Consider the following 13,840-nt stretch of genomic DNA (forward strand, 5'->3'; position numbering starts at 1 on the left):
ACAACATGGCCGACAGGCAGTAATCTTGGATTTTGACAATTGAAGTTTGTTATCACTATTTCTGAGAAAGTATTTAAGGGATCTTTCTCAAATTTCATATGTAGGTTCCCCTTGGTGTCTAGTTATGCATATTGCGATTTGAGACCAATCGGAAAACAACATGGCCGACAGGCAGCCATCTTGGATTTTGACAATTGAAGATTGTTATCGCTATTTCTGAGAAAGTACTGAAGGGATCTTTCTCAAATTTCATATGAAGGTTCCCCTTGGTGCCTAGTTATGCATATTGCGTTTTGAGACCAATCGGAAAATAACATGGCCGACAGGCAGCCATCTTGGATTTTGACAATTGAAGTTTGTTATCGCTATTTCTGAGAAAGTGCTGAAGGGATCTTTCTCAAATTTCATATGAAGGTTCCCCTTGGTGCCTAGTTATGCATATTGCGTTTTGAGACCAATCCGAAAACAACATGGCCGACAGGCAGCCATCTTGGATTTTGACAATTGAAGTTTGTTATCGCTATTTCTCAGAAAGTACTTAAGGGATCTTTCTCAAATTTCATATGTAGGTTCCCCTTGGTGCCTAGTTATGCATATTCGATTTGAGACCAATCGGAAAACAACATGGCCGACAGGCAGCCATCTTGGATTTTGATAATTGAAGTTTGTTATCACTATTTCTGAGAATGTACTGAATGGATCTTTCTGAAATTTCATATGTAGGTTTCCCTTGGTGCCTAGTTATGCATATTGCGTTTTGAGACCAATCTGAAAACAACATGGCCGACAGGCAGTAATCTTGGATTTTGACAATTGAAGTTTGTTATCACTATTTCTGAGAAAGTATTTAAGGGATCTTTCTCAAATTTCATATGAAGGTTCCCCTTGGTGCCTAGTTATGCATATTGCGTTTTGAGACCAATCTGAAAACAACATGGCCGACAGGCAGCCATCTTGGATTTTGACAATTGAAGTTTGTTATCACTATTTCTGAGAAAGTATTTAAGGGATCTTTCTCAAATTTCATATGTAAGTTTCCCTTGGTGCCTAGTTATGCATGTTTCATTTTGAGACCAATCTGAAAATAACATGGCCGACAGGCAGCCATCTTGGATTTTGACAATTGAAGTTTGTTATCGCTATTTCTGAGAAAGTACTGAAGGGATCTTTCTCAAATTTCATATGGAGGTTCCCCTTGGTGCCTCGTTATGCTTTTTGCATTTTGAGATCAATTGGAAAACAATATGGCCGACAGACCGCCATCTTGGATTTTGACAATTGAAGTTTGTTATCTCTATTTCTCAAAGTACTGAATGGATCTTTCTCAAATTTCATAAGTAGGTTCCCCTTGGTCCCTTGTATTGCATTTTTGGACCAGTCTGTCCTGAAAACAAACTGGCAAACAAACAGCCATTATCGTTTAATCTCAAATTTCTTATATAGCTAGGATTCCCTTGTTTGAAAAGTACTGGAGGGATGTCTCAATTTGCACAGATTAGTAAAATGAAGGGAAAAGTACAAAAAAGATCAATCTGACATGGAACCTATGAAGATCATTCAATGGTGGGCGCCAAGATCCCTCTGGGATCTCTTGTTAGGTTTTATATCAGGGGTTACCATTCCGTACCGTTCACACGTTTTGAACCTCAAACAGAGGGCAAACAACTCGAAGCTTCACGGATATGACTTCTCTTCCGAGGTTAAGGCTTATTACTACGGCAAAAACCGAGGTATTGCTGTTTGATAATGAGGCAATTTGGACAGAAAATGGTATTTACTATAGCAGGTAGAGAGAAATTATGAATCCCAAATGTGGCCATGAGCGCCGCAGATTCACTCTGGCGCGATATTAATCCTCAAATTCTGCGATTAAAATTCACAATAGTCGCCTCTCCAAACCTACAGTACTAGATCTCTTTCCTATTCAGAAAAAAAATCTTACATTTTATCTTGGTCAAGGCCTTTCATTTGCATCATGAGGGAGAAATACAGCTGGTTGGCATATATGTACCCGGATCTCTTGGGTATTGTGAAAAAAATGATTAAGATTTTAACACATGTGACCCATGTGTTTAGAATTAAAGTCCTTCTCCCCAACATGCTACTGACCCAATATCATGACCCTGGGCCTATTGGTAAATGAGAGGTCGTTTAAGGACTCATTTGACCACTGTGAACTTGAAAAAAAGATCAAGGTAAATAATTTTAACTTAGCTTTGTAGTCCTTTACTTTATTACAACACGCTACCAGCCAAATATCTTGACCTCGAGTCTGCTGGTTATTTAGAAGTTGTTTCAAGACAATATAGTGTCCTGTGACCTTGAAAGTAGGTCAAGGTCAGTCATTTTTACAACTTGGTACCCATTCAACACAGCATGCTACTGGCCCAATATCTAGACCCTGGGTCGTTTGGTTATTGAGAAGAAGTCGTTTAAACAATTGACGGACGAACGAACGGCCAGACTGGACTAGTGGGGTGTAGTGTTGTGTCTGTCGATTTGTGGGGTGCATGGCACAACTTTAAAAATCGTCTCCTATAGGTGACGAAGATGCACACCACAAGGATGTTTAGTGAGTACGGACGAACGGACGCCGCGCCACGTATATATACGCTCACTTACCCTTCGTAAACTAAAACAAACCAAATATAAGGTTAAATACATTTATTTTTCTGTATTGGTGTTATCATTATAGCTGCACCTTTCCAACCAACACTAGCACATGTATCTCCGTTCATGCGCTACTTTCTGTTATACGGATAATTGTAGACCTTTAGCAAGTAATATCTACTGTAGTTCTTTTTAATTCGGGGTAAAACCAAGGGTACTTAAGTGCATTCGCCTCGTCTGTCAATATACTGAACATATATTGAATGGGTTGACAGACGAGGCGAGTACCTGTGGTCATATGTTCGTGGTTTACCTTCGGTGTCGGTAGCGTGATTGGATAGTCTTTCTCCCGTCGTTAGCGATACCATTTTCCATTAGGCGGTGGGGGTTAAAGGAAACTCGGACAATTCTTGTCCAGTAATTGCTGTACTTGGACATATCCAGAGACGCAATAATACATGCGAGATTTTGCCGCGATTATATCATATCTTCCTTGACTGAGACGTCAAACACCTGGATGGAATGTTGTAGGAAAGTTGTATGTACGTTTGCATGATTTGGTGATTAGATTAAGCTTTGTCCGTTTTGCATTGTTTCTGTCCTTTCTTGTCTCGTGCGACCAACAAGGACACGAGATCCCAAACACGACCTACTATGCTTCGCCCTTTAATATTCATACAACTGAACAACTGATATTTTATAAAGACATTAACTTCTCAAAACATTTCTTCACACTCAATGTATCCCAGAGTGCATTGCGGATACCATTCATAGTACACTGTACTATGACGGGTAACCGCTATGCATTCTGGGAGAGTTTGCTTTACACACGCCAACGAGTGTACTCTTTTTGGTGTTTCTTTTCTTTTCTTTTCCTCACGGCAGCTAAGAACACTCATTCAAATGTTCATTTTCAATTATCACATGAATAGTACCGCAAAAAATTGCATTCGTAGGGCTAGCTATGGACGTAATTTGAAAACAGTCAGAACCCCACGTCATTTGCTACGACACGTTGGCAGGCGAAGGCGAAGTCTTCCGATTGATTTTGAAAAGCATCCTTTGGACATTATCCGCCTGGTGACGATGATGTATTGTACAGACTACGAATATGTTATTAAAAACTTTATTGTTTCGCTAAATAAAGACTTCCCACGGATCATGAAGCCATACTCAAATGTCACAACTTGACAGGGGAGAATTACACCCCACCAGTTCACATTGACAACAAGCGAACCATATGTATAGTGACCAGTTGGTTCACAAAACACTTGGTAATATTTGATTCTCTATTTAGTTGCATTCCCACTGCTAAATTCGAGGTGAAATATCAACTAAAATTGAATTCACTTGAACCAGAGTCTACTATAAAATACTGTAATCAAAGGTGTTTTAGTGGTAATCTTATTTTAGCGCACTTCCGGGCCGCACAATAATCAAAGCATTATCGTCGCGTCAATTAATCATAGCACAAATATGTTTAAATTCGGTTTGACGCTAACATTGTAGGTCGCAAAGATAAAAACATTTACAGTAACAGATCTTGACATGATCATCTCGGTATGTAGTGATACTCGTAACGACTCGGCTGGTTCCGTTCTACACACACGCCGGAATCAGCCGAGGTTAGCCGATTGCTTGTAGTTGGTCAGTGCTTGGTTTTACAGCATCGCCATAGAAGATCATGTGAAGAGCGTCAATTATCAGCACAATGCCCGTGGCTCCGTAAAAGATGACGGCTAGAATGTTGACAGAGAGAGCCCAGGAAAGCGACGCACCTCCGGCTGTGAAATTGGATTTGATGACGACTGCAATTGTTATTTGCAGAAACACGGCTAAAAGGAAAGAAAAGTTATGCAAGTAAAACAAAATCATTAAATTAAATACAAATAAAGAAACAAGCAAACAAATAGGTACCACGAGTTGTAACACTACATGCGCGATCATAATAAAGTGAGAACATTTCTCTAAAAAATAAGTTTAGGATAGCAATGTTATCGAGCTTGTTTATTTGTTTATACAGTTTTCTTTTAAGTTTCAGGCTTAACGGATAGTGTGTGCCATTTGCATTTTTTGCTACCTGGGAGTTATTTCTCGCTTTACTAAAACTACTAAATACATCGGATAAGTTGAATATTTTGCTTGGTCCCGTTGATTTCGATTTATCCCTGTTTTACTGTATATAACGTCAAGAAATGGGCATTCGAACCTTAACCTCTTAATAACAATTAAAGCAGAGAGCAGATCCATTAATCCGTTGATTATTATTGTCCCAGCTTTTTGAGAAAATCAGGTTTCATAAAAGTATAATATTATACTCGCGTAAAGGACAATAACTCGAAAAATAATAGTCACATAATACCGGTTTTCGAACCCCTGGGGGATTTGATAACCTTAGCTTCGTATAATATTAAGGGTTCATCCGTCATTAATTTAGAAATATTGAACGGACACTGTAAGTGCGCGTGCTCACGTGAAAATGTATAATTACATGGTACATGCATTATGTACAAATGCACCATTATCTGTCTTCCATGCACATGAAAATGGACAAATGTCGCACAGCACTGCTTATAAGTTAGATGTATTTCTAAGTCAAATCTATTATCAAAGTACACTTAATATTGGTTTCGACTGTATACTAGCGATATATCGCATTGTAGGTTAATTATGACTATCCATGTCTCATCCTTGATTTCAAGTAGGTACGCCACGATTTTATGTAAAATTCATTTGTATTAATTAATCACAATGATTATATACCAACCTGTCAGGAAAGATAAGACTATCATCGCTATGTGTCGGGCTTTGCTTTGTTGTTGTTTGTAGCTGTGTGTAAAGGCCGTCACCAAGAGGACGATAAGACTTGTTAAACCGGTGACAACGCCGATCACCTCCAGCACCTGGGAACTGCGAAGCCAATCTAGAAAACGCAACATTTATTTGTCAGCTTTCATTATCGTAGGAGTGAATTTGAAGAAATTGGTACATATCGATACTGTTTGATTGTAGGGTTTATCGCCCCGTGAATAGACAGGGTCATTTTGAGGTGAAGTCTCCTTGTAGTAGTTGGTGGCTACCGCACTGAACAACATGTGGGAGTCCCGTGGCATGTTATTCATAGCAGTTAAGGTGAAATGTCTTGCCCAAGTACATGACATCACAGACAGGCCCGTTTCTCAGCTTTCCGAGAAACACAAACCGACACGGGCTAAGGAGTGTCGACTACGGCGCACCTCGGATCTTCACCTGAGGTTTACATGGACTGGCCGACGTTCTAACCGACAGAGCTATCGCGGCCCCTTCCATCACCGATACGCCAGGGAGTTACAGGCGAGAAAGCGAACATGAACATAAATACTGAACTATCGAAGATGTAATAAATAATATCCTAGCTATAGCGTGTCAGTCATGTTTCTGTCTGTTTTGGTAGCCAAGAAATAAGGTTGTATCAGGTCAGATAATATCAGTGGATGGACACCCTATCAGGTCAGATAATATCTGGATGGACATCCTGAATATCATTGATGGAAGGAACCTTATCGACATAGACATATTAATATTTATAATGGCAGAGGAGGTTTTTCTCTCAAGAAACGGAAAGTCAAGATATAAATATAAATGGTAGATTGTTTCTTTATTCGTGTCCAGAGAAGAGGACACAAAAGAAAATTCTTATTAAACACATTAGTCCCCTCTTAGAGGTTCCACATTAGTCCCCTCTTAGATGTTCCTCATTAGTCCCCTCTTAGATGTTCCACATTAGTCCCCTCTTAGATGTTACACATTAGTCCCCTTTTAGATGTTCCACATTAATTGCCTCTTAGGGGTTATACATTAGTCCCCTCTTACAGGTTATACATTAGGCGCCTCTGACAGGTCACAAATTGGGTTCGCCTGTTACAAAATTGCAGTTTTGTTGTTTGCTGGGTTTTTTTCCCTGTGAACAACCAGAGTCATTTTGAGGCAGGATCTCCCTGTAGTAGTTGTTGACTACCTCACTAAACAACACAAGAGAGGCCAGTCATATGCAATCCAGAGCAAATAGAGTAAAAAAGTGTCTGCACAAGAATATAATCATGACGACCTATATCGGACCGTTTCTCAGCTTCCCGAGAACGAGAAGGGACATAAACATACCATCTAATGTAAAATATTTATATTAGGGCGCGTTCTTTAGCATTTTTAGATAATGTATAATTCGGGCTGGATGTAAAATATGTGACCCTGTCCATATTTGAAAGAACTGAATTTAAAATTATACACTTTAAAAATATCAACACAGGATTGTCTTATAATGTGTACAGATGTAAAAACTCTTGACCTAGAGTTGATGCCATTATAATGAAATGCATCACACGTGATATACTTAAATTAAATTTTGCTTCTTGGCCTCGGGATGTATAAGATGTTGTTTACATACAATTGAACATCAGAACGTTTTTGAAACTACATACCTGGAGGTGACGTCATACTCTCGCAAGATGTCTCCACACAGTTGAGCCATAATCCGATATTGCCCCCTTCTCCATCTTTAAGCCAGTATGGCGATGCGAAGCTTACAATATGTGTTACGAAACCCATTATCAACAAACACATAGCAGACTTCAAATAAATAGACTGCTCCGTGAACCGAGACATCTTTTTAGTTTGAAAACATCCGAATCATAGAAATTTAAACAAATGTGTCACCGCCTAAAATCTTGACGGACAGACAATAAATGCATTTATTATCTTGTTACATTAATTATGTAGATAATTTGCGGCTGTATCCAACACCGTACAGATACGGTCCGTTCGGTTCACAGTTTCTAGACCAAATATGACGCCGTCGAAAATTCATCAAATAAATTCAAAGATATGAGGTTATCCGGAATGTTTTGACACCAAGTCAATAAGCTATGAGGAGTTTTCTTTGACTTGTTCCAGTGACCATCTAATCTTTAAAAGTGAGCCGAATACCTCCTGGTCAATATTATCTGCATTTTCTTAAGTATCTACATACTGAACGTATTCAGTTCACTCTCGGTTGGATACTGGATTTAAGATTAAAATACATCAATGTTTACATTTGCATAGCTATGGCACGACTAACACTAACAATAATGAAGTGTGTTTTATATGATTATAAATGCCACCCAGTGCATGTCAGTCATTATGTAAAAGTTCAAAAGTTTATTCAATTTGAAGCCTGACGGCTCATTTTAAGTCTGTACATAGGAACATCAATTTCAACAACATACAGGGCTGATTGATATGTTGTGAGCCTCATATTGAATTTAACTCCTTTTTTGGCTGTTCAGAAAGTCATCCACTGCATGTATAACGTCATCATCGGACTGAAAATGGGTGCCTGAAATAGCTGTTTTCAGTTTTGCAAATAGATGAAAGTATGATGGAGCGATACCAGGTGAATAAGGCCGATACTCAATCAATTTAAAGCCACAATCGTGAATGGCAGCCGGCAATAACAGACTTGTGAATAGGAGCATTGTCCTGATGGAATAACACGATAGTGAGCTTTCCGCGGCGCTTAAGCTTAATATTTTCTCGTAACTGCCTCAGATGTGAAGCACAGTATGTGCCATTGATTGTTTGTCCCTTTTGGAGATAATCTATCAGCAGAATACCATCTGCATCCCAGTAAACAGAGGACATAACATTTCCAGCTGATGAAAGTCTTTGCCTTCTTTGGCGGGGGAGAGCCAGAGTGCTTCCGTTGTTTCGATTGTTGTTTGTGCCTCTGGTAAAATGATGGACCCATGTTTCATCCATAGTGACAATTCTCTGAAGAAAGTTGACAGGATCTTCCTTAAAAAGGTTAAGATTAGCCCGCGATAATATGCGCCTGGTGCGCTTCTGATCAACTGTCAGAAGTCTTGATACCCTTCGGGCCGAAAGCTTTCTCCTTGCAAAATCCTCGGTCAGAATGGAATGTGTTCCTTCCTGTGAAATGCCAACTCTACTGGCTATATATCTTTCTGTGACTCGTCTGTCAGTCATAACAGTATATAATATCATGATCTTCATTGACTATTTCTGTCGTTGCAACACTGACAGGCCTTCCAGGACGGGGGTCATCCTCATGGCTCTGTCGGCCGCGCTTAAATTCTGTCACCCGCCTTTTCACTGTAGCATATGAAGGGGGATCTTTCCCTAGTTTTGCTACCATATCATTATGGATATACTTAAGTGTTAAACCCTTTTTAATGCAAATATTGGATCATTGCTCTGTCACCTATTTTGTCCATTTTGCAAAAGCCGCTTGTCTTGTTTACTTTAGAGTGCTACCTCGTCGATATAAACTTACCAAGTGAGACCAGTCCTTGGGTTCACGGCCCTGTATAGTCAGAGAAGAGTAGGACGTAAAAAGAACACCCTTGAGTAACTCCCAACATATCAATCATCCCTCGTAAACAATGGGTATAATTGGAGATAAGTATATATAGAAACATTATTTTCAACTGCAAAGGGAATGACCGAACAATAGGTATGACTAAAAACAAACAAATATGATATTGTACACGTGTTGTTCACGTCCCTGTATATGTACACATCCCTGTATTTGTACACGTCCCTGTATATGTACACGTCCCTGTATATGTACATGTCCCTGTATTTGTACACGTCCCTGTATTTGTACACGTCCCTGTATATGTACACCTCCCATGTATTTGTACACGTCCATGTATATGTACACGTCCCTGTATATGTACACATCCCTGTATTTGTACACGTCCCTGTATATGTACACGTCCCTGTATATGTACATGTCCCTGTATTTGTACACGTCCATGTAGTTGTACACGTCCCTGTATATGTACACGTCCCTGTATTTGTACACGTCCCTGTATTTGTACACGTCCCTGTATTTGTACACGTCCATGTATATGTACACGTCCCTGTATTTGTACATGTCCCTGTATTTGTACACCTCTCGTGTATTTGTACACCTCCCATGTATATGTACACGTCCCTGTATTTGTACACGTCCCTGTATTTGTACACGTCCCTGTATTTGTACACGTCCATGTATTTGTACACGTCTGTATTTGTACACGTCCCTGTATTTGTACACGTCCCTGTATATGTACACGTCCCTGTATTTGTACACCTTCCCTGTATTTGTACACGTCTGTATTTGTACACGTCCCTGTATTTGTACACGTCCATGTATTTGTACACGTCCCTGTATTTGTACACGTCCATGTATTTGTACACGTCTGTATTTGTACACGTCCATGTATTTGTACACGTCTGTATTTGTACACGTCCCTGTATTTGTACACGTCCCTGTATATGTACACGTCCCTGTATTTGTACACCTTCCCTGTATTTGTACACCTCCCATGTATATGTACACGTCCCTGTATTTGTACACGTCCCTGTATATGTACACGTCCATGTATTTGTACACCTCCCATGTATTTGTACACGTCCATGTATTTGTACACCTCCCTGTATTTGTACACGTCCCTGTAGTTGTACACGTCCCTGTATATGTACACCTCCCATGTATATGTACACGTCCATGTATATGTACACGTCCCATGTATATGTACACGTCCCTGTAGTTGTACACGTCCCTGTATTTGTACACGTCCATGTATTTGTACACGTCCCTGTATTTGTACACGTCTGTATATGTACACGTCCCTGTATTTGTACACCTCCCATGTATTTGTACACCTCCCATGTACATGTACACCTCCCATGTATATGTACACGTCCCTGTAGTTGTACACGTCCCTGTATTTGTAGACCTCCCATGTATATGTACACGTCTCTGTATATGTACACGTCCCTGTATTTTTGTACACCTCTCATGTATATGTACACGTCCCTGTATTTGTACACGTCCATGTATTTGTACACGTCCCTGTATTTGTACATGTCCCTGTATTTGTACACGTCCCTGTATTTGTACACGTCCCTGTATTTGTACACGTCCCTGTATTTGTACACGTCCCTGTATTTGTACACGTCCATGTATTTGTACACGTCCCATGTATATGTACACGTCTGTATTTGTACATGTCCCTGTATTTGTACACGTCCCTGTATTTGTACACCTCCCATGTATATGTACACGTCCCTGTATTTGTACACCTCCCATGTATATGTACACGTCCCTGTATTTGTACACGTCCCTGTATTTGTACACCTTCCATGTATATGTACACGTCCCTGTATTTGTACATGTCCCTGTATTTGTACACGTCCCTGTATTTGTACACGTCCCTGTATTTGTACACGTCCCTGTATTTGTACATATCCCTGTATTTGTACACCTCTCATGTATATGTACACGTCCCTGTATTTGTACACGTCCCTGTATTTGTACATGTCCCTGTATTTGTACACCTCCCTGTATTTGTACACCTCTCATGTATATGTACACGTCCCTGTATTTGTACACGTCCCTGTATTTGTACATGTCCATGTATTTGTACACTTCTCGTGTATTTGTACACGTCCCTGTATTTGTACACGTCCCATGTATTTGTACACCTCCCATGTATTTGTACACGTCCATGTATATGTACACGTCCCTGTAGTTGTACACGTCCCTGTATTTGTACACCTCCAATGTATATGTACACTTCCCTGTATTTGTACACGTCCCCGTATTTGTACACGCCCCTGTATTTGTACACGTCCCTGTATTTGTACACGCCCCTGTATTTGTACACGTCCCCGTATTTGTACACGTCCCTGTATTTGTACATGTCCATGTATTTGTACACCTCTCGTGTATTTGTACACGTCCATGTATTTGTACACGTCCCTGTATTTGTACACGTCCCATGTATTTGTACACCTCCCATGTATTTGTATACCTCCCATGTATTTGTACACCTCCCATGTATTTGTACACCTCCCATGTATTTTTATACCTCCCATGTATTTGTACACGTCCCATGTATTTGTACACGTCCATGTATTTGTACACCTCCCATGTATTTGTACACCTCCCATGTATATGTACACGTCCCTGTATTTGTACACCTCCAATGTATATGTACACTTCCCTGTATTTGTACACGTCCCCGTATTTGTACACGCCCCTGTATTTGTACACGTCCCTGTATTTGTACACGCCCCTGTATTTGTATACGTCCCCGTATTTGTACACGCCCCTGTATTTGTACACGTCCCTGTATTTGTACACGTCCGTATTTGTACACGTCCCTGTATTTGTACACGTCCCTGTATTTGTACACAGCCCTGTATTTGTACACAGCCCTGTATTTGTACACCTCTCATGTATTTCTACACGTCCCTGTATTTGTACACCTCCCATGTATTTGTACACGTCCCTGTATTTGTACACGTCCCTGTATATGTACACGTCCCTGTATTTGTACACGTCCCTGTATTTGTACACGTCCATGTATTTGTACACGTCCCTGTATTTGTACACGTCTGTATTTGTACACCTTCCCTGTATTTGTACACGTCCATGTATATGTACACGTCCCTGTATTTATACACGTCCCTGTATTTGTACACGTCCATGTATTTGTACACGTCCCTGTATTTGTACACGTCCCTGTATTTGTACACGTCCCTGTATTTGTACACGTCCATGTATTTGTACACGTCCCTGTATTTGTACACGTCCCTGTATTTGTACACGTCCCTGTAGTTGTACACGTCCCTGTATTTGTACACCTCCAATGTATATGTACACGTCCCTGTATATGTACACGTCCCTGTATTTGTACACGTCCATGTATTTGTACACGTCCATGTATTTGAACACGTCCCTGTAGTTGTACACGTCCCCGTATTTGTACTTGTCCCTGTATTTGTACTTGTCCCTGTAGTTGTACACGTCCCTGTATTTGTACACGTCCCTGTATATGTACACGTCCCTGTATTTGTACATGTCCATGTATTTGTACACGTCCCTGTATATGTACACGTCCCTGTATATGTACACGTCCCTGTATTTGTACACGTCCCTGTATATGTACACGTCCCTGTATATGTACACGTCCCTGTATATGTACACGTCCCTGTATTTGTACACGTCTGTATTTGTACATGTCCTTGTATTTGTACTTGTCCCTGTATTTGTACATGTCCCTGTATATGTAAACGTCCCTGTATTTGTACACGTCCCTGTATTTGTACATGTCCCTGTATATGTACACGTCCCTGTAGTTGTACACGTCCCTGTATTTGTACATGTCCCTGTATATGTACACGTCCCTGTATTTGTTCATGTCCCTGTATATGTACACGTCCCTGTATTTGTACACGTCCCTGTATTTGTACATGTCCCTGTATATGTACACGTCCCTGTAGTTGTACACGTCCCTGTATTTGTACACGTCCCATGTATTTGTACACCTCCAATGTATATGTACACGTCCCTGTATATGTACATGTCCCTGTATATGTACACGTCCCTGTATTTGTACACCTCCCATGTATATGTACACGTCCCATGTATATGTACACGTCCCTGTATTTGTACATGTCCCGGTATATGTACATGTCCCTGTATTTGTACATGTCCCTGTATTTGTACACGTCCCTTGTATTTGTACACCTCTCATGTATTTGTACATGTCCATGTATTATTTATACATGTAGTGCATATTTTTTATACTTTCGCGTGTAATATCTATATAGTAAGTAAATCAGTCTCATTGTATCTTAGTCGATATTTAAGTATATTGTGTATCTGATAAAAATTCGGTAACATATGGACGTACAGTGATGTGAAATTCGAGCCTTAATCTAAAGCAGCAAATTAAAGATGTATCACAGATAAGCTGTATTGAGTTTTAGACTATCTTTTAAAAGTTCTTAAGTCAGGATTTTAAATAAGATACAAAATACATTACTGCAAAGTACACACACATATGTATAGCTGGGATCTAGATCTAAGAACAAACATATGTGTGTGAACAAGAGATGGTTAATTACGTCTTCAAAAAGTAAGGCACATATAGAATTTTCCAGGAGTAGTCTCGAGTAGGGGTCCCTACCAGAGAGGTAATGCAAAGAAAAATTAGTATGGCTTCCCGGTACATTTAAAATAAAAATGTATCGTTCCAGCATTTGTCTCAAATCCTGTTTGATGTTAGTGACGATCAGGTGTCCCCTCCCCCCCCCCCCCCCCCCCCCCCCCCCTTTTTTTTCAAAGGCTACAGTAGTGTTACATGTACAGATATTACACAGTTATAATACCCCGAACCTTAGAGGGAAATAGATT

The 13,840-nt window shown here is 40.1% G+C and overlaps 1 protein-coding gene across 1 annotated transcript; it reads right to left on the minus strand.

Annotated features, from left to right (window-relative positions):
- Positions 1 to 2,651: 2,651 nt before the first annotated feature.
- LOC117333733 lies at positions 2,652 to 7,353 on the minus strand. Its single transcript, XM_033893158.1, has 3 exons — positions 7,068 to 7,353; positions 5,378 to 5,533; positions 2,652 to 4,445 (listed from the first exon to the last, which is right to left on the minus strand). The coding sequence occupies exons 1-3, from the start codon at positions 7,249 to 7,251 to the stop codon at positions 4,237 to 4,239; spliced, it is 549 nt and encodes a 182-aa protein (XP_033749049.1). The 5' UTR covers positions 7,252 to 7,353; the 3' UTR covers positions 2,652 to 4,236.
- Between the last annotated feature and the right edge of the window lie 6,487 nt (positions 7,354 to 13,840).

This window comes from Pecten maximus, chromosome 8 (genome assembly GCF_902652985.1).
Source record: "Pecten maximus chromosome 8, xPecMax1.1, whole genome shotgun sequence".
NCBI lineage: Eukaryota > Metazoa > Mollusca > Bivalvia > Pectinida > Pectinidae > Pecten > Pecten maximus.